Consider the following 26,162-nt stretch of genomic DNA (forward strand, 5'->3'; position numbering starts at 1 on the left):
ATGGACCAAAACATCTTCTATGGGTCGATCTGCAACACCAACCCATAACTGTCGTTGCTGGGAAGACACTCAGCATTCAGAAGGGGTTAGGAGAAGACATCCCCAAATCAGACAGGTTTGATTTAACTGCAGATACTGACATCAATACAGTCCACCCAAGGGCCGACTCTGGGTCTGTGCCACACACAGCCTCTCCCTCAGACAAGAGAGAACAATTCTCCACAGTAAACCAAGACCACAGCAGAAGGACAAGAAAGGAGCTATTACATCCTTTGGGAAACGGCAAACACCATCTAGGCTCAGGGTTCTTCCAGAGGACACTCTGACACTCCCAATGTGTGTCTCCGAACACTGAAATCCCCGTTCCAGTGTCCCCCTGACACCGATTCCAGCCACACACAGAGGAGGGTCCACATATATACAACCCTGAAAGCTGCAATCAGCAACACCGATTTCTGCAGCATCTGTCGCTGGTCCGCGGCACTCCACTTACCTGGAGCAGTTTTGTAGCACGATGTTCGGGAGGGCAGTGATGGGGCATTCTTTGCCTTGGGGCTCTGGGTACTCTGCAAGACTTGTCTCTGCCTCTTCAGCTCCTCTTCCCTTTCTTGGGCTGCTCGGATCTCTTCTTCGATCATGGACAAAGTCCGCTGCTTCCTGGACCTCAGCTTGAAGGGCCCAACCATCACATCGGACTCTTGAGTGGCCAGGAGTGAGGCTGTGCTTCTCAACTCAGCTGCCTCTGAGTACTTGCTGAAGTAGCTCCCTTCCAGTCTGGTCTCCTCCATGTTTATGGGGCCACTGGTCTGCACTGCCGGCAGTGGCTGGGAGGGCCCCCTTTCCCTGAGCGCCCTGTCTTCAGTAGGCAGAATCTTTGGCAATACATCCCTTTTCTCTTGAACAGGGGAGGACACCTGAGGTGGTTCAAACATGCTCTGAGGCTTCTCTGAGCTGGAAGCCCCAGTTCCAGCTTCCTCCAGACTTGCTTGAGGTCCCTGCTGTTCTGCTCCACCCTTGTTGGTTTCAGACACAGCTCTGTCCACTTGCTCGGCTATGGCTTGTTGAATGGCATTCTGCACCAGGAGACCAGCCTGATATTCCAAGGGGTCATCAACCGATGGAGAGTCTCCCAGCGTGGACGAAGGGGAATAGAAACCATGATCACTGAATGACTTGGAGACACCTTCTCCTCGGCCCTCTGAGGGGTTGTCAGTTTGGGGAGTCTGGGGCAGAGAAAAATCAGCCAGCAAATTTTCCTGGAGGGCATTGGTTGTCTCGTTGGAGGCCCCACTGTCACTGATGTTGTCCATGCTGAAGTCATTGGACAGGGTCTCCAGGACGGTGGTATCCTGGGACCTCACCGACAGCTCATCCAAGCCGGAGTCAAGTTCCTCTGGAGTCAAAGAGACATTGACTGACCTTGAAAACTGATCCAAAATCCCAGGTTCGTCATCCTTGACCACGGTGAGGACAGCCCGGGCACTTGTAAACTCGCCGTCCTCTGCCCACAGTTTGGATAAGGGCCCGCGTTTGGACGGCTCACTGTACGGCCCTTCCTTCCCCTGAGGAGCTGTGCCGCCCTGGCCCCCTCCTCCAGAAGACTGGCTCTCCAGAGCACAGTGGGCTTTCTGTCCCTTGGCTGCTGAAGAGTCTTCGGGAGGTCCCCCGACAGAAGCTGGTCTCGAGATGGTCAGTGTCTTGTCTGAGTTGACTGGCCCCAGAGGTCTGTAGAAGGGCTTGATGGAGAAGAGCCTGGGTGTACTCTGGCCCTTGGCCACTGTTTGCCTGGAATTCTCCATCAGCTGGAACTGTTTGCGAGCCGCGGAGAAGTCTATCTGCTCCGTGACGATGTCCTCCTTTGCGCTGTCAGTCACGCTGGAACGTTCTCGAGAGGACGCAGGGGCCGGGCCGAGCTGCGGCGCGGCCGGCTGCCGCCATATCAGCAGCTGCTCTTGCTGCGCCCTCCTCTCCTTGCGCTCCTTGTACTTCTTGTGCGACTCCAGATGTTCCTCGTTGAGCTGCTCCTCGATCGTCTTTTCCTGCGGAGGGTTCCACCATTTGGCGGCGATGCCAGGATTCTTTTTCACGGCCTGACTCCGGATGAGTTCTCGCCTCTCTTTTTCCAGCTCCAGCATCTCTTCTGAAGGCCTCACTTTCCGGACGCAGTACTGTTCTTTTTCACTCTCGTCGTCCTCAAAGAGCTTGGAGGGCTTCTTGTCCTCGTGGAAGGCACGCAGCTCGAACTTGGCTTCCTTCTTAAGCGTGGTGAGCGTGAACTCTCCGTCTCGGGAGGAACACCGCGAGCTGGTGGAGGAGCTGGGGCTCACGGGCACCTGCAGGCTGTTCCCCAGCAGGTCTCTGGGCTGGTCGGGGGGGCGGCCGTTGGCTCTTTCACCCTCTGCCATGGTGTCAGAGGTGCTCTGATGGAGCTCCAGGGGAGGGGGAGCCTGCCTGCCAGCCACTCTCTCGGTGGGTTCCGGCTGGACGGCCGTGTGGGCAGGTGGGCTTGGGCTGCCCACCAAGATGGCTGCTCCAGGCTCTGGGGAAGACGTGCCGTTGTAGGTTCCGTCCACAGCAGAATCACAGCAGCTGGCCTCCAGCACCTCGTCTAGATATCGGATCTCTCTGGCCACATCATTATCCAGAGATTCATGGTGATCAGCGAGGAGGCCATTGTGGGGGGGTGAGTAGAAGGGGGAGGGGTGGTCCATGGAATGTGGAGTCGAGGTGATTCCGGGAACACTCTTACATTCTGCAACAGAGACCTCAATTTCCATGTTTTTGTGATCTGGGGGAAGAGGGCTGGTGGCAGGCTCCAGGGGATTGCCACTACAGTTGTCTCTCTCGTTTTTTAGCCGGATATCATCCTCGGAAAGCTCGGGAGCCTTCTGGGAAAAAGAGAAAAAACAGAAGTCAGGGTTAGAGACCACATCGCTTATGGATATGAACTTCAGACATTAGCTGATAACTAACTGGAAGGAAAACTGAAACCACAATGACGGGATCTTTTGAATACAAGTTTCTCTTCTAAAAAATCCTTTATATATTCATTTTGTTGCAGTAATGGGTACCTAAATCAATTTTACAGATTCCATTTTGCTTACCTGGTGTCCAGAGAACTTTCAATAAATGCTAGTCCCGTTTTTACATTTAAAATTAAATTAGGGGGACTTCCCTGGTGGTCCAGTGGGGAAGACTCTGCGCTCCCAATGCAGGGGGCCTGGGTTCTATCCCTGGTTGGGGAACTATATCACACATGCATGCCGCAACTAAGAAGCCTGCATGCCGCAACTAAAAATCCCACATGCTGCAACTAAACATGCCGCAACAAAGATCCCGAGTGCCGCGACTAAGACCCAGTGCAGCCTAAATAAATAGTAAATAAAATAAATATTTTTTTAAAGTAAATTGGGATTTGGATCATCTGATGATATTGCTCAAATAATTTCTAAAGTGGGGCTTCCTTGGTGGCACAGTGGTTGAGAGTCCGCCTGCCAATGCAGGGGACACGAGTTCATGCCCCGGCCCGGGAAGATCCCACATGCCGCGGAGCGGCTGGGCCCGTGAGCCATGGCCGCTGAGCCTGCGCGTCCAGAGCCTGTGCTCCACAACAGGAGAGGCCACAACAGTGAGAGGCCCACATACTGCCAAAAAAATAATAATAATAATTTCTAAAGTGGAAGAGATTATATAGCAATTGTATCCGAATTTTCAAAAAATTTCATAGCAAATTTCTGCAGAAATGTAAGAGAACTATTTGTATGTCCCCAACTATAAAAAGAAGGTCGTTTGGCAGGAACAAATCTTGAAAACATGATTCTCAGCCAGATGTAATGCAATTATTCTGTAGACAGGAAACTTTTTGAAAATTTTTTCCAAAATAAAATATTGGAAAACAGTAGATCTCTTCATCGGCCCCTTAAGAGCTTCAGTGCCACACTGCCATGGCTGTAATTGACCACGTGCATTATAAACACAGAACCAAAGCCACTGACCACCCAGTTCTGTTCTCAAAACAATGCTCCTTGGTTAAGGAGTGAAGAGCTAGTGGATGGTGGCCCCTCCCATCTAGTTGCTAAAATGCTCTGTATGTGACAGCTTCAATTTTGTGTTTAAATAAAAAAACTGTATTTTCTTAACGTTTTTAAATGCATCATATTTTTCATCAGTTATCAATCCCATGTCACTTTATTTGGCATTAGTTAAGATTAATTTTCAAACTCCAGGATATATATTTTTTTCTCAGACCAAAGGACTCCGGTTTGTCTCAGATAATTCAGCGGTAGGTCGTGAGCTTCATTTGAGTTCCCCTCAAGGATTTCACTAACACTTTCATCAGCTTTGTTTCAAGTCTCAGGTCTAGAGGGTACCTGGTATTACTGACTTAACACAATGCAAAACTGCAATACGGTATAATTTTCCTTTATTTAAATTTAAACATTGTTAAAGGCTTAGAATATAATATTAAAACACCACCTTAGGATGATTCTCAGGGGATTAATTTAAAAATCCTTTCAAGGAAAGTGAACAGTTATGGATTCGTTCGTAATATCTAGAAAAATGTGGAAGTTCATGCTATGTGCACTGCATTGCTGTCAGAATGTTGAAAAACTCTCATGGTCATCCATGAACTGGAAGGTTACCCATGACCTGGGGGTTTCCTTCACTGTGTTTCCCACATTCCTCTTTAGACTTAAAATCCATCAAGTAATATAAATTCCTTCCTTAGAAATAGGCAACAATAACGAATATTACTTCTTTGTCAGCACCTTCTGGTCTCAAAGGATCTTCCAGCCTTGATCTGGCCTTTGTCAAAGTCTGGTACTTAATATTTATAACTTCCACTCTCTTTATTTTGTTTTTACTTCATTTTTGACCAGTGTTAACTAGTGGCTCTTTTGTCTTTAGAATGAACTAAAGAGGCATGGCAAAAATGTTGCTACTGTCCTTTAAAAAAAGTTAACTAAACTTTCTTTTCGTAAGGAGATTCAGTAACTTCTATGTCATTCAAGAATTATAGGAGGGCTTCCCTGGTGGCACAGTGGTTGAGAGTCCGCCTGCCGATGCAGGGGACACGGGTTCGTGCCCTGGTCCGGGAAGATCCCACATGCCGCGGAGCGGCTGGGCCCGTGAGCCATGGCCGCTGAGCCTGTGCATCCGGAGCCTGTGCTCCACGGCGGGAGAGGCCACAACAGTGAGAGGCCCGCGTACCGCAAAAAAAAAAAAGAATTACAGGAAATTTGAATGCCTAAAACTTACTGGCTGTCATTCAGTCTTCAAGAAATCCTAGGTCAAAATTAGCCTACTCCATGGAAAGTTATTAATGGAATAAGCTGACCAACAAAAAGAGACACGGTATTGCTATGGTGAAGTCAGACTACTGAACCACTCCCCAACCCCCGGCCTCATTTGGCCAATGATTCTCTGCTAATATTCTTCATGGGAATAATAGAGCTTTCCTTCTATCTCTTTTGGCTTTTTTTTGGGGGGGGGGAGTGGGGGTGGAACAGGAAAACAGTAGGAAGCTGCTGAGATTGAAATATGGTTAAAAATCATTGCTCTACTGAAATGGAGAACGCTTCAATAGTTGACAGGAGAGGAAAGAGGGCAATGTAACGTTAAAAGAAGCTAAAAGGCAAATAATTAATTCTATAGATCATTTAGCCATTGATTCATTCATTAAAAATGCAGGAGGCTTGTTCTGTAGGGCATGGCGCAATTAACGGCAACAATAAATTCCAGGAGACAGCACCCTTTTTCTTAACAAACACTGGATTTCCCATACTTCCTAGGAAGCTGTAAGTCTATTTTGGGGTTTACTTAGTCTGGTCAGGTGAAGCGAAAAACTTGCCTACGTTCATGTCTTGTTGCTGATCACAGAGATTGGAGTAACTGAGCCTATCGCCACAGCATCCCGGAGAACACTTTGTCAGCATTGTCCCTTTCTCCTGGATGCTTCACAGTCCCAGTGTTGGACGCTGGAGGAGCTGATGCCCTACGGCTTTTTTTTTAAGAACTGAAAAAACGGTATCAACTTTTTCCAAGGATACTTTCTGAACTAGCAACAATTGTCCCAATTCAAAAGTTTAAATATCTGAGAAGAGCATTTGATGGTGCATTTTTGCAGTGTCAAGAAAACTAACTTTATCCCTGAGTCAGAAATGATGAGTTGTGTGTGGGATGTGTCAAATATTTTAAAAATGCTAATTACAGGCAAAGTTTGGAGTCCCAGTGTAATCTGAAGCGATTCCTTTCCAATACCTTAAAAAAAAAAACCTAGACACTGGAGGGTATAAACAGGAAAGAGGCTCTCCTTCCTGTTAGTTACATGGGGCCCCAGCTCCTTTCCACTAATTCAGAAAATTCTTACTGACTCTCGGTTCCATCCACCTCAGGAAGCAGCAGCTCTGAACCCTCATCAGGGTAGAAGTCCTTACAGAGGCAAACAACTCCGCATTGCTGACTTACAGTCCTGCCTCAGAGTTCCTGAGTTTTTGTAAAATTAGGGAACAATTATACCCAACGAGCAAATTCCTGAGTTCTGTCTCAGCAGGAAGAATTTACCTTCGCGCAGGATGACCTGATGTGATCAAAGCCGCTGTAACTATAGCAGGCGAATGAAAGTGGGCTGGGATCCCCACCGTGTGAGGATCTGGCAAGAGTCTGCGTTTGACGTCATTAAATGATGTCACGTTTAAACCAACAAATAATTATTGCTCCCTTTGAAGAGAAGAAAGACCAGAATTTTCTCTGTGTTTCAGATAAGGTAAGCTTGATTCTAGATTCAGACAAAATGTATTCATTAAATGGATTTTTAAGTCTTTTCTGAAATAGACTAGGCCCCAATGCAAAAAGCAGGAAGATAATGAAAGAACGAGCAAACTGGGTTTTCGAAGGTCAGAGAAAAACCAGGGTGCTAAGGGGCGGGTGGGAGATCCTTGGATGGCCCCAGCTAACCCTCCACGTGGAGCCCTAACAATCTGGCACGTGATACCTGCCGGCCTCCTGGCTTCCCAGAATAGCTAACAGCTGGTCAGGATGTCTACCATTTACTTTAAAATACTCAAGCAGACACAATGTAAGATAGCTGTGTGTGTCTGAAATTAGTTTAAATTACATTCCAGGAGCAGACAGCCATCCTAATCCGGAGTATATACGCTAAGAGTGTTCATCCAGGATCTAATCAGAAATCCCACCTTCCACAGGTGCCCGCCTTCCTCCCGGAGTTTAGCTCTAACTCCCAAGGGCCCCTGAGGCTTTTGCTAATGGGCATAATTAAGGTGAGAATAAAAGGTTCAGAGAACTTGAGAGACTTCCCAGGGTCCCCTGGCTAGTAAGTGGCACAGCCAGGACTTGAAGGCCAGTTCTTCCTAATTCTATCCCAGTATCGCAAAAGGTATTCTCAATGACTGGAAGCTTCCAGAACGACAAGGGAAGTCTTAAGAAGGTGGATGGATCTGAAGAGCATTTACTCGGCTTTCTGGCTGATGGTTTGCACACTTCAATCTGTAGAAGTCACGTACGATTCACAATTTGGCTTCAGAAGTCGAGGACCCCTTTCCCTCCTTATTCAGAATGGACAAGAGACAGATTCCCTGGAGACGTAGCTTCAGTTCCTACCTTCTGCTCCACCTGCAGGACCCTCCGGCTAGAAATGGAGGTGCTGGCCTCTTGCTCATTCTGGGAATTTGGCCTCTGAAGGGGGGGCCTCTTCTTCCTCTGGTGACACCCCAGAGGCAAAATACTAAATCTCACATCCCAGTCATGGCAATGGACAAGGCTGCCACTCCTCCCCAGCACCAGAGTCAGCAGCACAGGTGGGATTCTAGAAGCCTGTTTGATTTGCCCAGAAAACACATCAGGGCCCTGACGCCTGCCCGGCTTAGGTCATGGACGGCAGTGTGCGGTACCTGGGCCTGCAGCTAGGTGCATCACGCATAGAAAGAACTGGAAGGAAATGCATTCTCCTCAGCAGGTCTGGCTGGGCCCAGGGAGACTCCAGAAAGGTGTCCTTTGCTACAAGGTCAAGCGAGAAGCAGAAGCTTCTGCTCACTTCACGTGTCTGCCGTTTGCCTCTTCCCAACCTCCCTACCCTGCTCTTGACAATGTCTGTCACCAACTTCCCAGTCTCCTAGCCTAAATGCACCGTGTGACCCAAATGATTCAAACGTCAGGCGCCTACTGCACGAGCAGGTTTCTCTGCTCTGAATAACCCAGATTACTTCCTACTAAAGCCACAATATTTAAATTAGAAATGCATCTCCCTAGGTAACAGGTGACCTGACCCTTTAATCCAGTTATTTTTAAGTTCCACCAAAAATACAAACTCATCCTTGGCCTACGAACAGGGGCACGGCTATGAAAGAAAACGTCCTTGTAGCTGTCAAACCAGAGGGTATCTCTGTTTTTCTTTCTTGTTCTCCCTCTCTTTCCTAACTCGAGTTTTTAGGGCACAACTGCTGTGTTCCACAGGCCACGCATGGCTGTCTCTAGGAAGGTTCGTGCAGGACTCTACTTTCTGGCTGAAGTTTCCATCATGAAGGCAGATGGGAGGAGAAGGTGCAACCTGGCAGGGGGATGATGCTTAGACACCTGCAAGATGCCCGCACGGGTCTGCTGAACTTCACCAGCCTTGGAGGGACGGGGTAAAGCCACAGTCGGGAGGTCTGGGTGAGACGGACTCTCCAGACCAAGGGAACCCGAGGAGTGTGGAAAGGGAGCACAGAAGCTGAAAAGGTCAAAGTGCATTCCTGCGAGGAGAGGCGTGTCCTGAGAACCTGTAGAGTGACAAGCCCTGTGCCGGGGCCATGGGAGGTCCCTAGGACTCTGGGGTGGTCCCCACACTGCAGCAAGGGACTTACAGCCTTGGAAGGAAAGAAGACAGATTCACATAAAGATAGCATACAGCACAGGCAGACAGACTAATACAACATAACTGGAAAGAAATTTCCCACCCTGTTCAGGGTGGCAGATGGTGTAGGCTGAAAAGACTGTATGAAGGAGGCTGGGAGCGCCAGCGTTCCTCAGCAGCTGGCCTGTGGCTCCCCACCCCCACCCCCCACCCCTACTAGAGAAGCCGCTGGGACTCTGAGTGGTCCCTTCCACCCACCCCTGTGAAGGCACAGAGAGTGGGAATGTCTGAGGATGGCTTGCTTCCTTTGTTGGGCTTTGGGCCTCTGGGCCAGGAAGTGGAGGGGAGTGACCCCAGTGATAACCTGGGCCACATTCCAGCCCCAGGCAGAACTTCCTTCCCACTCCCCAGCAGAGCTTCTTCCGGCCTGCAGAACCAAAGGCTGGTGTTGATCGTGGGAAGCAGGGAGGTGGGCCACTCCCCAAGGAGGCCAGAGACCCTTCCTGGCTGATGAGAGGCAGACCTAAAACCCCCAGCACTCTGGGGTAGTTAAAGCTAAAATTAGACCAGACGGGCTCAGGGATAATGACATGACCCTCAATAAAGGGGGATAACACTAACAACATCTCTGGGGTTTCCTTCCTCCTGCCATGAAGCCATTACCACTAAATGTGACTCAGACGGTTCTAAAAAGAGCTTCCTGGGCTTCCCTGGTGGTGCAGTGGCTGGGAGTCCGCCTGCCAATGCAGGGGACACAGGTTCGCGCCCCGGTCCGGGAAGATCCCACATGCCACGGAGCAACTAAGCCCGTGCGCCACAACTACTGAGCCTGCGCTCGAGAGCCGGCGAGCCACAACTACTGAGCCCGTGAGCCACGACTACTGAAGCCCACACACCTAGAGCCTGTGGTTCACAACAAGAGAAGCCACCGCAATGAGAAGCCCGCGCACCGCAGGGAAGAGTAGCCCCCGCTCGCCTCAACTAGAGACACCCCGCGAGCAGCAACGAAGACCCAACACAGCCAAAAATAAAATAAATAAATTTTAAAAAAAGATTATTGAAAAAGTTTAAAAAGACCTTCCTGTTCTTCTTACAGGCCCAGCCCTTCTTTCTGAGAGCTTCTGTGGTATTGGTCAACACAGCAATCACCCTCCTGCCATTCCCTCTGGCTTAGGCCTCAGGTACAGGCTTGCTGACGATGGGGTGAAAACACTTCCGGAAAGCCCTTCCACTGGAAACAAGGCTGGCCCTATGTCTTGACTCACTCACGATCCTGGTGAAGAAGTGGTCCCTTTGTAACATAAGGGAGACTCCCCAGCACCACAGCCTGCCCTATTAAAAGCATCCACTGAAAAGCCAGTGGCTCAGATGTGAGGCTGCACATGTGGAAACTTAAGGTGTGGTCTGATGAACACGTTTACAGCTTAGGCTCTCTCTGAAAGAAACTAAAGAGGGTGTGTGTGATGGAGGTGTGATGGGAGGAGGTGAGGAAGGAAGCTGCTGCCTTTTCTGCAGCCGCTGGTGAAAAGCTTGTTTCTTTCAGTCACTTGGAGATCCGTTCCCTACCAAAGGGATTGAGAACCACTGGAAGAGTTCAGGGTTTCCCCTAGATGAGGAGAGATGCCTCATTTCAGCTCCAAGAAAGGCAAGTTTCGCTTCTTCCTCGATGCAGTACACCCCAGGCTCTGTCAAGGAGTCCTAAGATGCTCTTCCCACCAAAGGCCCTTTTCACTGTGAAGCTATTTTACGGGACAGTCCCCACCTCCAGAATAAACCAAGGTCAAGGCCACAGAGGGAACTCTGGCTCCCGCAGCCTGAAATTTCTGGGGTAACTGATTCTGCTGAAAGCAGAAGCAAGCCTGGCTTCAGTTCTTTATAACTTAGCTGTGTCCTTCTTGGTTTTTAAATAGTTCAGCATCTTGGATTCATGCCCGGACAACCAGTAATGGCAGCGAGCAAAAGCTGGGCTCCACCGTGGACCCGGGAAAAATCCACTATGCGGAGGCAGAGCCAGGAGAAAAGAGAAAACCGTGCCAGAGGCTTCTGAGATTAACTCTTCGTCCACAGATGAGTCTGTACTTAGGAACAGAGCTGACGAGCTTCTCTTCCTATGGCCCTGGGTCCCACAGGAGACAGGCACACACGTTCCCCCAGAAGCCCCAGGCCACTCCGTGAACGTGGCAAGTTCTACAGCAAGGGCTTGTAGATTAACTACATACAAGGTGACAACAAGAAAACCCGTCACCAGAACAGCTACGTCACTTGGTTCTGCTGCGGAAAAGGACACACACGGACACACACACACACACACACACACACTCATGCACCATCTTCAAAGCATTATCTGGCAAAGATGATGTGTGCGGGCTTCCCTGGTGGCGCAGTGGTTGAGAGTCCACCTGCCGATGCAGGGGACACGGGTTCGTGCCCTGGTCCGGGGAGATCCCACATGCCGCAGAGCGGCTGGGCCCGTGAGCCATGGCCACTGAGCCTGCATCTTTGCATCTTTGCCTGCACTGTATGTGTGGTGGGGAGCTCCCGCTCTGCCCTTTAGCATGAGAGCTGGGAGTCTGACAAGATTAACAAGAAGAGAAGCAAGTCTCCAGTCTGAGCCCAGCTGCCCACACTCTCCAGCAGGAAAGGCATCCACAGCGTAGCCCCGAAGTCCCCACTCTGAGTCCCTCCTCCACAAAGACTCTGGCCTCACAAGGGAACCCTCTCCTTCCAGATTAGAAAGCAAAGGACCATAAGCTAGGTCAGCAGACTCGGCTTACCCTGCCCGGAGTGCCCACTTCACATGTCCCCGGTCAGAATCGCCTCTTTTTCCAGGCAGTATCCTGCGCCCCGGCTCAAGCTGGACAAACTCCTTCTGAGCCTCCTGACAGAAGACTGTGGAGTCACAGCTGGCCCTCCTTCTGCTCCCTCAAAGGCCATTCACACAGAGAAGGACTTTAGCCCCCTTCAAAGAGACCTGGCCCCTCCCTAGCTGGCCCGAGCCAGGAGGGCAGCAGCCGGCCAGCCAGAAACAGCTCTCGTTCACGCCTGGCGCCCAGGGCTGCGTGGGCAGGTGGGAGCTTAGTGGTGCTGAGATGAACCAGTTAGGGCTGTCTTCTTGGAAAGTCAGAGATGGGCCTTGGGCAGGTAGGGAATTAATATCCTGGTGATCTAAAAGCAGCAAGAAAAACCTGACGGATCCCGAAGATCCAGTTAAATGGAGTTCATCCAGTTAAGTGAACTTTTTAGGACAGCTTCTGTATGTGTGTGTAAAATAATAAATGCTCACTGTAGAAAATTTGGAAAATAAAAGTTACTCATCCTCACTCCACACAGAGGAAAGCAGTTAATGGTTTACTGCATTCATGCAGTCTCCTTTTTGGAAACATGTATTTAATAGAGTTGAGACCACACTATATGCAATTTGTAGCCAACTTTTTTCACTTCACATTATCTCACAAGCACTTTTTATGTCCTTTGATGGTGGTGGTCAGATATATTTTAAATGGTTACATTGTGTCCCACGCTGAAGTGGGACAGAATTTGAAGACAGGGATGAGTGCTCTAATTTCAAGGAATCTCTGGGGGAAGTGGTTTTTCCTTTCTCAGGGCTAACCAGTATCTTCCGCCACAAAGAAAACAGACCCCCATGTGCCCTGGGGAGACATAAACGCCACAAATATATCCCTCACTCTTTCGTCATAGAATCAGACCCCCAGCACCACACACTAAGGGTCACGGCGTGTTAATGACTGGTTCCCAGAGCTGTCTCAGGGTGGACGAGGCTCCACCCACCTGATCCCCCGGAACTCTGGGTTGACCTGGAAAATCTTGGGCATAATTTAGGATTTTGGCTGAATGGAAAGCCAATCAGAATTCCAAGGCCATGCAGAACTCATTTTCTTCAGGAAGATTTTAGAAAGGACAAAGAGAACTGAGATTCACAGTAAACTGAATAGAAAGAGGAGGACAAATGCCAACCATGGTCCTGTAGGCCAATCTATTTGGGGTCAGTTTGGGACCAGTTTATCCTGGTGAAGCAGGCGAGCAGCTCAAAGACGGTGGCAGCCCAGCGTCGCAGACCCCCTGTGACCCTCCCGGAAACACAAGTCTGGGAAGGAGTCATCAGAGTGGATGGAGCCCAGGCAGGCTCTTTTGAAAAGGAAGTTAAATGTATACTATACTTTACAACTATTTACAACATCCAAGCGACATTGTTAACGAGCTGAAATTTATTTAGAAATATCCAGGAGTTTCTCAGTGACTGGGTGATACCAAGTCACCAGGGAGCGTTACACTATGGAAACTCTTAAGTTACGCCGCCCTTTGGAATAATCGGAATGTTCTGCTGTAGGGCCAAAGGCATTTCAAGATACTACTTAACGGTCTAAAGTAAAATGAGGAGGGGAAATCACACACCCAGGGTGGCACTGCTCTGCTCAGGAATGATAAGGCGAGCAGGGCCCTCCATGAAAAGGTAAGAGGCAAGAGTGGTACCCAGGACCTGCTACATGATCACACCTGCCCCTCTGCCCCCGTGAGGAGGTGTGTAAAAACTTGTCTTAAATCTGCCCTGTTCGCAAAAGAGGAAATTGTAGGTGCTTTTAAAGTACTATTATCTAAGCAATAGGCACACTTCTGACTGGAGTCTGAGGTGTCACGGTTTACTACACATACACGCACACACACACCTATACATACGTGCACATGGTTATGAGGTGAGTTGGGTCCCCCCCACCCCAACTTCATAAGTTGAAGTCCTAACACACAGTACCTCAAAAGGGGACCTTGTTTGGAGATAAGGTCTCTACAGAGGAGAGGTCATCAAGTCAAGTGATGTCATTCAGGTGGGTCCTAATCCAATGTCACTAATGTCCTTATAAAAAGAGGAGATTTAGACACAGAGGCGTACCTAGAAGGAACGTGAAAAGGCCGCGAGAGAAGTCAGGGGTCCATCAGCCAAGAAGAGGGGCTGGAACGTCCTTTCCTACGTCGGACGGAGCCAACTCCACCGACGACACCTTGGTTTGACAGGTCTTGCTTCCAAACCGTGCGACAATAAAGTTCTGTTGCTTAAGCCACCCAATTTGTGGGACGCTGCCACGGCAGGCCTAGCAAACCAATACACACGCTCACACATACACACGGACACACACGTGCACACACACACATGCATACTCATCACTCATATTCGTACGCACACGCCCCCCTCCCTCCGGCTGCAAAAATATGATGGAATTAGGAAAAGCGCTCTGTGGCAAAGTCACAGTGACTTGCCCCAGAACAGTGGTTCATCCTCAGAGGCAGAGGGAGAAATTCAACTGGGAAGCTAGACGGAGGCTGCAAAACCATGAACTGAGCCACCCGCACTGGCTGGCGGTGGGGGGTCTCCCTACGGTCGGGAGCGGAGCGGAATGCGGCAGCACCTGTACGTCGAGGCTGTGCATCCTTCCTCCTCCCTCTTGGCTGTGAGCTTGGGGTGCTTTTCGGAGTTTACGAAAACAACTGTGTACTGCCAGTTTAATTCTCGGGCTGCTGTAGCCTGATCTGCTTTGGTTTCTGAGGGTGCCTTGCACTGGGAGAAAGGAAGTCATTGGGAAACTTGCTTGGCTGGGTGGGAAGCAAAGTGCAGTTTGTGAGGACCTAGCAGCTGGGGTGGGAAGGTCATCAGTGCTACTATGATCATCCCTCAGTGAAGGTCCACTGCCCGCCTCCTGGGGGCCAGTCTGGGTCACACACCCTCACATCTCTCTGTGCTCCCTTCACCAGCTGCAAGGTGGGGATTCTCACCCATGCCACCGAGGGGTGGGCCCCAGCCTAAGGAGCCTCTTCAGGGTCACACAGCTGGTCAGGAACAGAGGTCTGGCTGGAAGCCAGGAATCCCACCCACAGGGCAGGGCTCTGCCCCTGGAAGGCATCCTGGGCAGTTTAGGACAGAGCAGATCCAGGAAGTATGCGAAGGATCAAAAGGGAAAAATTAAAAAGCAAATGCCAGGCAGCGACAGACTGTCTGTGAAACCACGTGCCTTTTTCTCCCTGACCCTGGGAAGGCCAGGCTTTTTTGGGGGGTCTTAGTTTTCTGGTCTGTAAAATAAGAGAGCCAAACTAGGTGAACCCCCAAATGCACCTGCTTTCTGCTCCTGACCTCTGTCTTTCCGTGATGTTAGCATGAACCTTGGGCAGAGGGGAAGCCCAGGGTAGTTCTGAGTCTGGTAACGATGCGGGCAGAGTTGAGAAAAAGCCAGCCAGCAAATGGGGACAGCTGCTTCCTTTGAAATTGCTTGATGTTTTTGCCAAGAGACATTTCAAGGGTTCCGGGAAGGAACTCCACTCCGTCTTAGACATTCCCCTTGTCAGAACTTTATCTCTTTAGTGGAAGGAGTTTATTGTGCTAAATGGAGCCATCCCATTTATGTACCATTAGCGTGATAGAACGTTCCAAAATGGATCTGCTGAGATCACAAGGAACTAAATGCAAGCAGGCATGGTGGAGGGACTGCCTTCTAAAATGGTCCTACCCAGGGCTTCCCTGGTGGCGCAGTGGTTGAGAGTCCGCCTGCCGATGCAGGGGACGCGGGTTCGTGCCCCGGTCCGGGAAGATCCCATGTGCCGCGGAGCGGCTGGGCCCATGAGCCATGGCCGCTGAGCCTGCGCGTCCGGAGCCTGTGCTCCACGGCGGAAGAGGCCACAACAGTGAGAGGCCCGCGTACCGCAAAAAAAAAAAAAAAGATAAAATAAAATAAGAGCCTGTTTACCTGAAAGAATCTCCAATTGGAGTGAAGTGTGGGAAACTAAGACATAACCAGCCCTTAATTTATTGAGGGAAAATGGATGAGAAGGGAAGAGAATAGTGACTTCCCTTAAAAGGCTGCAGGAAATCTAGACTCAGCAGCACCTCCCAGGTGCTCAGGACCCGGAAAGCCAAAGAGCAGGGATGGGAAGAACACACGAGGATGTTTGGACCCCCCAGCTATGTCACACACCACGATCGCATTTATTCCTGTAAGAAACATTATTCTACAGAGAAAGAAATTGTTCACCAACTTCCAAGCCCTTCCCTTCCCACCGTACCCTGCAGTCTCCCAGTGTACCCTCTGCCTCTGATACTGCTCAAAAAGAAGGCTTTAGAAGGGAGGAGAATCTGGAATCGTAATATATGGTATGCTTCATTCCAGAACCAGATGAAGCTGGTGGTGACCTGGTAAGGGACAGGGTCTGATTGCCAATACAGGGCCCCGATGCAGGGCCTGACACGCACCCCCCCCCCATCTCCACTCTGAGTCTGTTGTGGGTCCCTCCATCGAGGATCACAGACTCAAAAGGTCCCTCTGCTTGCTGCCTCAGACACTATACCCTTATCTTCTGCAGGAATATTGGTGCCATTATGGTGCTTCACGGACACAAAGCTTTAAGAAATGCACTGATTGCAATCTTGTCTAGAACAGTAAAAACCTGCAGCCAATGAAAATGTGTAGTCATAAAAATCAGCACCTGGAAACTGCAATTGGCCGAACTGATGGAATGCTATGGAACCTTTAGAAAGCATATTTTCAAAATTGCATGGCAACCTGGAATGATGCTATATTAATATATTGTGTATACAGGGGTACAGAGTTCTGGTTAAGAAGGGGCTTTGGTATCCAACAGACCTGGACCTCTCCCTCTCTGTAAAAAGGATATAAAACTACTATTGCCTTAGGGAGCTGACGTGAAGTACAATGACCAGTAGGGGGATTTGTCCTACAGTAAAAGGACTCAGTGAATGGTGGCTAAAATAGAAATAGACAGAATATATTTGTAACTCATATCACAAAGGTTAATATTCATGGTATATATAGAACTCTTACAAACCAGTAGGAAAAAGACCAACAAACCAAACACAAAAATGGACAAAAGACATGGAAAACAGTTGACACACACAAAATATATAAATTATTCTTAGACATACAAAAAGATTCCCAATCCCACTCATATAAAAGAAAAGCAAAACTAAATTATGAGATAAGTTTTCCACCAAGAAAATTAGTTATCAGAATGGGAGGAAAGAGGTACCCTTATCCAACTCCATGAAGTTGCATGGCAATTAGGCATATGTATCCAACTTTAAAATATGCAATGCCTTTGACCCAGTAATTCTACTTCCAAGAATTTATTCTCAGGTATAGTGGTACGTGTATAAAATGACCTATATCGAAAGGTCTCTAATGCCACATTGCTTGCAATAATAAAAGACTACAAATAACCTATTAGTGGACTGGACTATTCATAAAATGCCATAGTATATGCAACCTTTAAGAGGACAGTACAGCTCCCAGCTCTACGAGCACTGGTATAGGACAATCTCAAAGATCTACTGTTAAGTGACAAGTGGTACAGGACAGTATATACACCATGCTACTTTAGTTGTTAACAAAAAAAGAATGTGAATATCTAGTCTTATATACATAATTTTTTATTAGTTTCTAGGTGTGTATAATGTGTATGTAATATATATTGTATATATGTGTGTGTATATGTGTGTATATATATACACACATATACACACACATATATACAATATATATTACACACACACACACACACACACACACAATATCCATAGACTACGCCTGAAAGGATAAATGTGAAACTGACAACAATGGTTTTCTCTGGAATTGGGTGGACTGGACATATGAGGTACTAAACTTCTCTCCACTGTGTTCCTTTCTACACCTTTTGAATTTTCAACCATGTGCATGTATTAACTTGTGAAAAAAAATTAAGTACATAAACATATGAAAAGTGAGATGGGCAAGAACTAAAAGGAAATATGGCATCACGAGAGATTAGAGAAGATTAAATCACTGTCTCAAAGCCAAGGATCACATTAATATATTAACGGGTTAACCCTAGAGAATGGGGGAACTCAATGCTGAAGGCAGAATGAAAAGCTGACGTGGAACGTATCACTTTTATTTTACAAAGGTATGTATTATTGAGCATGTATTACTTTTATAATTGGAAAAGTAATCTTTGAAAGTAATCACGCATCAATAAATGTTACAAATTTGAGCTTTAAATACACAGACTTAAAAAAGACCATCTTGTCTACTTGTTAGGTATTGCAACACCTCTCCATCTCCAATTTCCGTCTCCATGGTGAGTAGGGAATCCTTTACTCAGCCATGATGAACAAGTGTTTCAAATATGACCTTCCCTCAAGGAAGTTGTGCTTTCTTGCTGTAATATCATACTTTTAAGGAGCCGACCATACTACACAATTGTGAGATGACACAATCTTCCTTTTTCATCAAAGATATGTAATTGACTCACTGTTACAGATGAATATTTTCCTTCCATGAGCTGCCTATTCCCAGAAATGTTGTGAAATACTCTGTGAGTAACCAAATTCCTCTTTGGGAGTCAAATGTCACAGAATTTCATGAACTATGTCACAGACAGGATATGTCATAGGAAAACCCCATTAAAACGTTTTCCAAGCTCTGATTAGTCAAGCAGAGAACAAGAATTGGAGGCTGACTTGATTTATCATTCTGAACAAGTCTTTTTCGCTCCATTCAATTTAATTGTGCAGTGGAGTCAACCTAGATGCCTCCCCATCCACCTATAAGACAGACAGACAGGTGGACACATACACAAACAGGGACTCAGTGAATCTTAATCGATTTTTTATTCTCGTAGTTATTTTAAAGCTTTGAGTCGAGTTTTAAAGACAGTATTTTGGGTTTGCTAAATCTAGTCCTCTGTAAGCAAAAGCACACATCTCATTAATGTTTCAATTGAGCACTGGGAGGGTGGGGACGCATGATAACTCTGGGAGGCAATCCTAAACCCTGGGCCCAAGTGCCATTTCCGCCTTGGGATCCTCCCTACCTCACTCCCCGTCACCCAGTTCCCAGCCCTCAGGCCGGGCCTGAGCATCTGAGATCAGCAGGAGGACTTAGCATGGAGCCAGGTCCTCTTACAGTTCACCCACCAAGCTCTTCTCTGCTCAAAAGCAAGAGGTGTTATACAGCCAGGCTTCGCTTCCCCAAGACAACACTCACAATTCTGAAGAAGAAAGGAAAACCCAACAATCAAAGGTTCTCTTTCCATGAAATACCTGGTGAGCTCTAAGAAAACTCAACAAAAGGATCTACCACTTACCAACGGGAAAGAGGTCTGATCCTATTGAATCAGTACCTATGGATTGCGGGGGAACCAGTGGAAGGCTCGAGAAGGTTTAGACTTCCATCCACACAAGAGGTCTCATCATATCATGCATATCAGTGTCACTGTGAACTGCCGGTCACTCTGAAAACTCACGAACAGCCTTTCTTAAATTTCTTCAAAAGCACAAAGTCCTATGTGAAGGCAGACTGTGCAGCAAACAGACCTCTGATCCAATTCACTCTGACTTGCACGGGCAGGAAGAGAGGACCCCAGGTAAGTCCAGAAGATTGACCTGAGTGTCCTGCTCTGCCAGGACTAAGGGATCAGGACATGGGCTGGGGACACTGGCCTGATGAAGAGCAGGGTGCAGCGGGCAGCCAAGGAGCACTTTGAAAAGCTCAAGCCAGACCCACTCAAATCTTCTGACCCCCACCTCATGTGGCAAACTGATGCCACCGACTACATGGGATTCTGAGCCTGGTTGCAGACAGCGTCGCGTTTGAGGTTTAAACCAAGAGAAACTTGCCCTTGACATGGAGGACCTGACCCTGACCTGGTTCTGATTCTGCTCTAGTCTTGTGCTTTAGCCAGAAACAGGGAGAGCATGTGATATGACCCCTCTTTTGCCCACAGCTCTGTGCTTTCCCAGTCTGGCCCCGGGCCAGCTCTGCTGGACCACAACTTTGGGCAGCCTGGATATGAGGGCAGCTAAGGGCCGGTCACCTGCTTCTGGCCACTGCTTCTGTGGCTCTGAATGCCAGGAAGGAACCTCTGCAAGGGGATGCATGATAAACAGCCGGCAGTAAGACAGGCCACGGGGAGTCACAGAGGGCACTTGGCTTTGCACAAAGAAATGTGCTCCTTCCTTCTGCTTAATGCCAAGGGAACCCGACCACCACTTCAGATCTCATTTCTGAGGAATCTCTCTGCTGGGTTGTGGAATCCCAGGAGCAAGCACTGTGGTTGAAAACCAACAAGTTATACTGATTATGGAAACAGGATAAAGTCTGAGAACCAGCAACAAAAGAAGAAGGGGGGGGGGGCACCATTCACTTGCATAGCCTCTGTTCATCCTGTTTACCCTCCCGAGGCCCCCTTTGATCTGGTGGCTGACTGCTGCTCACCAGTTTGCTGCCATGGTTTTTAGACCCTTCTTTTATTCTCCATTTATTTATGAGTGGTAAGGTGATCCAATGGGAAGAACTCGAGTCTAGAGAAAAGAAGGTCAGGGTCTGAATCCTCTGGTGTCACAAAGTGACCATGTGATGCTACATAAGGGATTTTCTCCTCTCTGAAACTCAGGTCACTCATATGTTAAAGGGGTATAGTAATTATCGTAGTGGGCTGAATAGTCTCGCCTCCAGAATCCACATCCACCGGGAACCTCAGAAGATGACCTTATCTGGAAATCGGGTCTTTGTAGATGTAATTGTTAAGATGAGATCATATCGGATGAGGGTGAGCCCTCAGTCCAATGACAGGTGTGGTGTCCTGATAAGAAGAAAGGTCACACAGAGATGCATACAAAGGAGAACTCCGCGTGAAGACAGAGACGGAAATTGGAATGATTCATCTACAGGCCAAGAGGTGCCAAGGATTGCTGGCGACCCCAGAAGCCAGGCGGAGACATGAACCAGATTGTCACTCAGAGCCTCCAGAAGGAATCAACCCTGCCATCCCTGACTTTGGATTTCTGGCCTCCTGAACTGTGAGAGAATAAATTTCTACTGTTTTAAGCCATTAAATTCATGGTAATTTGTGACGGCAGCAAAGGGAAACAAACACACCTCCCTTCTAAGGCTGTTATGAAGATTCCCTAAGAGACAACACGTGAAAGCAGCTAGTTTCCTGCCTGGGGCAGGGGAGACCCTCAACAGAAGGCAGGTCATTCTTGCTCTGTCCTCTGGCAAAAGGCTAATGATAGGATTTTCAAGCTTTATCAAGTAGGTGGCCACATGGTATTTGCGCTTTTGAAAACTCATGGACAAACCGGGGAGAACAAAGGGATACGTGTGGAATCAGGGCATCCCCAGGCAGCACGGCTGCAAGGCAGAAGCACACGTGGATGCTGGTGACCAGTGAAGCCAGTTTGCAAATACTGAAGCTGCAGAGTCCTGGAGCTGGCAATGCGTATGCACCTGTCAAACAGGGGAAGGCACGTGGGGGCCCAGAGACCCCAGGTGACGGCTGAGGTTGATGACCAAATGACCATAGCCCTATACTGAACATTTATGATATGCCAGGCACGGGACTAAGCAATTTGAATGCATACAGATTTATTCCTCAAAACCCACCTAAGAGACCAGGGCTCTTGACAGCTCTATTATACTGCTCAGAAAACTGAGACTCAGAGACTTTTAAGTGACTTGCCCAAAGACATGCAGCAGTAGATGGTGAAGCTGCCTGTCTCAGGGCCTTTAACTACCATCTTGCCTCTTGTAGAAGCTGGAACAATTGGACTTATCGAACAAGAAATATTAGCCCCTTGGGGCTTCCCTGGTGGCGCAGTGGTTAAGAATCCGCCTGCCAATGCGGGAGACGTTGGTTCGAGCCCTGGTCCGGGAAGATCCTACATGCTGTGGAGCGACTAAGCCCATGCGCCACAACTACTGAGCCTGAGCTCTAGAGCCCGCAAGCCACAACTACTGAGCCTGCGAGCCACAACTACTGAAGCCCATGGTCCTAGAGCCTGTGCTCTGCAACAAGAGAAGCCACCGCAGTGAGAAGCCCGCGCACCGCAATGAAGAGCAGCCCCCGCTCGCCACAACTAGAGAAAGTCCACGGGCAGCAACGAAGACCCAACGCAGCCAAAAATAAATAAATTAATAAATAATTTTTTTTAATCTTAAAAAAAAAGAGAAAGATGAGCCCCGAGATTCTTTTTCTACCTTACCACATTCTCTAAATGAATCCTAGAACCTTCCCATGAGCTCTCTGCCTTAGCTGTGTGTCAGTTTCCTTTACAGGAAATAGAGATGATATGGATGACAATGTCACAATTATTCATTGAACATTACAATGTCTAGGCATTCCACTATGCCCTCTATATACGTTATCTCAATAGATCCACGCAGCAATACCCTGAAGTAGGGTATAATCCCTATTTTGCAGATAAAGACATTGAGGCTCAGAGCTTAAATAATTTGCCCAAGGACACAAAGCAAGTAAGTAACAGAGCTGAGATCTAAGCCCTGGCTTGTCAGCCTCTCCTAAGTCCACTATAAAGAAGTAAATATTGACATCCTTTTTGCTTTCCCAAGATACAAGATGTGCCATAGCTCACTGAATCTAAGAATTCACTTTGGGTTCTTAGGTATGTCTGATATAGCCTTTTTTTAAAATAATTTTTTATAAATTTATTTATTTATAAATGTATTTATTTATTTATTTTTGGCTGCGTTGGGTCTTCGTTGCTGCGCGTGGGCTCTCTCTAGTTGCAGCGAGCGGGGGCTACTCTTCGTTGCCGTGCATGGGCTTCTCATTGCGGTGGCTTCTCTTGTTGCGGAGCATGGACTCTAAGCACGTGGACTTCAGTAGTTGTGGCTCGCAGGCTCAGTAGTTGTGGCACACGGGCTTAGTTGCTCCACAGCATGTGGGATCTTCCCAGACCAGGACTCGAACCCGTGTCCCCTGCGTTGGCAGGTGGATTCTTAACCACTGGATCACCAGGGAAGCCCCTCAGCTATAGTCTTAACAAGCTGTGTCTGCCCTCTGCCCCTACTTCAGATGCCTGGGTTTCTCCTCTAAAGGCTCAAGGTGAGTGACTTTCTCTTCAGCAGAGTGGTTGGAATTCTCTAGATAATGTCTGGCTACTCCCAAGAATGTCTCTTTGTCTTGTACACAGTTTGGACAACAATAGCAGGGATCTGAGAGCAGCCAATCCACTCCGGACATGGACCCCTCCCCAAGCAAGCAGGGCAGAAGGTGGGGATCCAAGAAAAGGAAATAACAGGGGCTGGGTTTGGGGTTGGGGGGAGGTTCAATGCGGAGGAAACACAACCAACAAACATCTCAAGCCGTGAGGCACTAGAAAGCTCCTGGAACAAAAAGGTTGCCTTGAGCCAAGATGTTGCTTTGTTGTATTCTAAAACACTCAATCTCCCATTTTTTTCCCCTTAGTTTTTCTGAGCATATCCTATGCAAAGTGAAAAAATGTAACGCCAAGCCATGCTCCCGTGTTGGTGATTTCAAGCTGAACCTCAGAATCGGTGCAGGGGTTAAAACTCCTGTATCTCATCTTGGCAAGGCACGTGGCCATTAAGGGGATTGGGAAGGGAGAGGGGGCAAGGTTTTACTTGCAAAAACTGCGGTGGCGCCAAGGGTTCCAATGTCACCATGTAATGCTGAAATCACTAAGTGAGCATATATTCCTTTCAGGAACCTGGTTGAGCCTGTGTTATGAAAAGCATTCTTTAAAATCACTTCTTGGGGCTTCCCTGGTGGCACAGTGGTTAAGAATCCGCCTGCCAATGCAGGGGACATGGGTTCGAGCCCTGGTCTGGGAAGATCCCACGTGCCGCAGAGCAACTTAAGCCTGTACGCCACAACTACTGAGCCTGTGCTCTAGAGCCCGCAAGCCACAACTACTGAAGCCCAGGTGCCACAACTACTGAAGCCTGCACGCCTAGAGCCCATGCTCCGCAACAAGAGAGGCCACCGCAATGAGAAGCCTGTGCTCCGCGACGAACAGTAGCCCCTGCTCGCCACAACTAGAGAAAGCCCACACACAGCAATGAAGACCCAACACAGCCAAAAATAAATAAAATGAAATAAATTAATTTTAAAAATTAACGCTTTAAAATAAAAAAAATAAAAAAAATAAAATCACTTCTCGATTTCACTCTCTAATTCATGTTTAACAAATCATGTATTAGGCCAATTAATTTCAGAGGTGGGATATGAACACAAAAGAATAAGCTGAGAGAATATGAGATGTTTAAAACATTGAGCCCGGTTAGGTTCACACATCCAGCTTGCCTTCCTCTTTGTAAGCCTGGATCTATCTTTGCAATATTTAAGGATTCAGGAATATAAATGCACCACAACAACCACTGCTGGGAACGTAGGTCCCAGGGGCAGAGGAAGTCAGGTGTGTGGTCCAGAAAGATGTCCCCAGTCTGTGATCTGAACCCCACCCAATGGGTGCTCCGGATCATGGGTGCCCCTATGGTTTGCTCTGGGTCTCCCTTCCTCCACCAAAGCTCAGCACAACTAGGCCTTCAATAAATGTCGCTTGGACGATTTTCTAATAGACACTCATGAATCCGGAATTAAGGATCTGCCGCCCTGCCCAAGCTTGACCTACTTTCCTAGGTCTATCCCCTCGCTGGCCTCTCCTCCCTGGCCCTTCCCTCCCTCCCTCAGCTTCCCCCAAAGCCCAGGTCCAACCTGCTCCCCACTCCATTAAGTCTCCGGGTGAGAGAAACAGCCCAGCAGAATGAACTACTCTGTCACATCTCCACATCCTTCTAGAGGACTTGCCCTGTCATCGTTGGAGCTCCCTGAGGGCAGGGCTCCCCTCACCTGAGTCTGTGAACCTCACACTCAGTCCGTGTCAATCAAGGGCTGTCAGCACTGCCCTCAGAGGCTTTGTGTCCCTGGGAGGGCTTTAACTACCTCAGCCTGAAACAAGACCTCTCAACCTCCAAGATTTCTGGTGTTACAATAACGTGCCACCTCACTGCTGAAAATTTTCCTCCAAATTACAGGCTTATCGCAAACCCTAAGTAATACTGAAAAGTTGTAGTTTCTGATGTCTGTGAAAAATAAACTCCACACTCAAATTTTCTCCCAGCATTATAAACTCTGAAATCTGTCAATGCTTTAGTTCTCAAAAAGGAAAAAAAAAAAGCAATCGGGGGCATATCTTTCATATACTTTTTTTTTATTGTGGTAAAATATATATAACATAAAAGTTGCCATTTTTTACCATTTTAAGGGTACAAGGCAGTGGCCGTTAATTACATTCACAATGTTGTGCAAACATCACCACAATCTATTTCTAAAATTTTTTCATCACCTCAAACAGAAACTCTGTACCCACCAAGCAGTAGGGGGTATAATTTTTGAAACATTCTGTGAGGCTAATGAAGTTGAAAGCAGATTCTAGGTAGATGGATTATATCTTTGTAGCAAACATACGAGAAAAAAGACTAGAAGAGAATAAAATAATTATTGATTGTATCAGGATAGTGGCCATGACTGCCCTATTGTACTTTCTAAATGTTTGATAATTAATTTTTTGGTCTCATAAGCATGCTAGAAAACTAAAGCCACAATGAAAAATAAGAGTGAAATAGATTAATTTTATTCAATTGATACTTTCCTGAAAAGCTGTATGTAAATTAACACCAGAGTTTGTCAGAATTTGAAAGTATCTGGGGGAGATATTGTTTTGACTTGCAAATCCCAACCACAATTACAGATATGCTTCATCTGTATTATGTTTAAATTCACAATATTGCTAATATTATTATAAAAATAGATGGTTCTGCTTCTATTTTGTAAAAAAGAAAACAAACAAAAAGAAAAAGCCCTAGCAATTTAATGGTATCAGGACCAATTCTTGAAGGAATTAAAATGGTAACTTGTTTGGAAAGGAAAATATGGTCACCTCTACCCCAGCCTCAGTGATCTAAGGCCCAATTTCTAGAGTGACTTTAAAAACAAACCGAATAACTAGAATACTTTTGCACCTTTGTTATATAGGTGGAGATTAAGCCTTGGTATAAGAATATATCCCAGACAGATAACGTCAATCAGTGGTTAACAACTCAGAGATAATCCCCTCTTTGAAAAGTCTGTTTTCAGTTGAACCTTCTGGTTGGGTTAATTGATGACTTATCTTCCATTAGGAGCACCATGCACATCAAAGCATTGTTTGGGGACAGAGCAAAGCAGACAGGAAGGAGGGGGCCTCTTTAACCCTCAGGGCTAATAGCTGGAATTGAATATTTCCTAACAGAGATAGCAGTTTGCAGCTTAATAAACTAGCCATTTGTTTGAGAACCGAATGGCAACCAATTTCTGGGCTGTTGATGGATGTCTAAGAGCACACATGCTTGTGCTCACATACAAAGCAACACAAGCCTTTGTCCTCCCAACCTCTCAAATCCACTCCCGGCCAGCATTCTCCCCCTTCCCTAGCCTCCTATGTTGCCGCACC

General features: G+C 47.5%; 1 protein-coding gene across 20 annotated transcripts in view; it reads right to left on the minus strand.

The window, feature by feature from the left end:
• Nucleotides 1-26,162, minus strand: part of PALM2AKAP2 (PALM2 and AKAP2 fusion) — a 607,743-nt gene that overhangs the window by 30,878 nt on the left and 550,703 nt on the right. For 19 of the 20 annotated variants that reach the window (XM_027105241.1, XM_027105248.1, XM_027105256.1 and 16 more), the window contains one exon: nt 494-2,888. In XM_027105241.1, the coding sequence (XP_026961042.1) occupies nt 494-2,888 (2,395 nt within the window). Of the gene's footprint in view, nt 1-493; nt 2,889-18,991; nt 19,105-26,162 lie in introns of those variants that run through there. The other variant, XM_027105260.1, reaches the window with a different exon arrangement.

Source organism: Aethalodelphis obliquidens, unplaced genomic scaffold, assembly GCF_003676395.1.
Source record: "Aethalodelphis obliquidens isolate GAN/ISIS:26980383/991018 unplaced genomic scaffold, ASM367639v1 scaffold7, whole genome shotgun sequence".
NCBI lineage: Eukaryota > Metazoa > Chordata > Mammalia > Artiodactyla > Delphinidae > Aethalodelphis > Aethalodelphis obliquidens.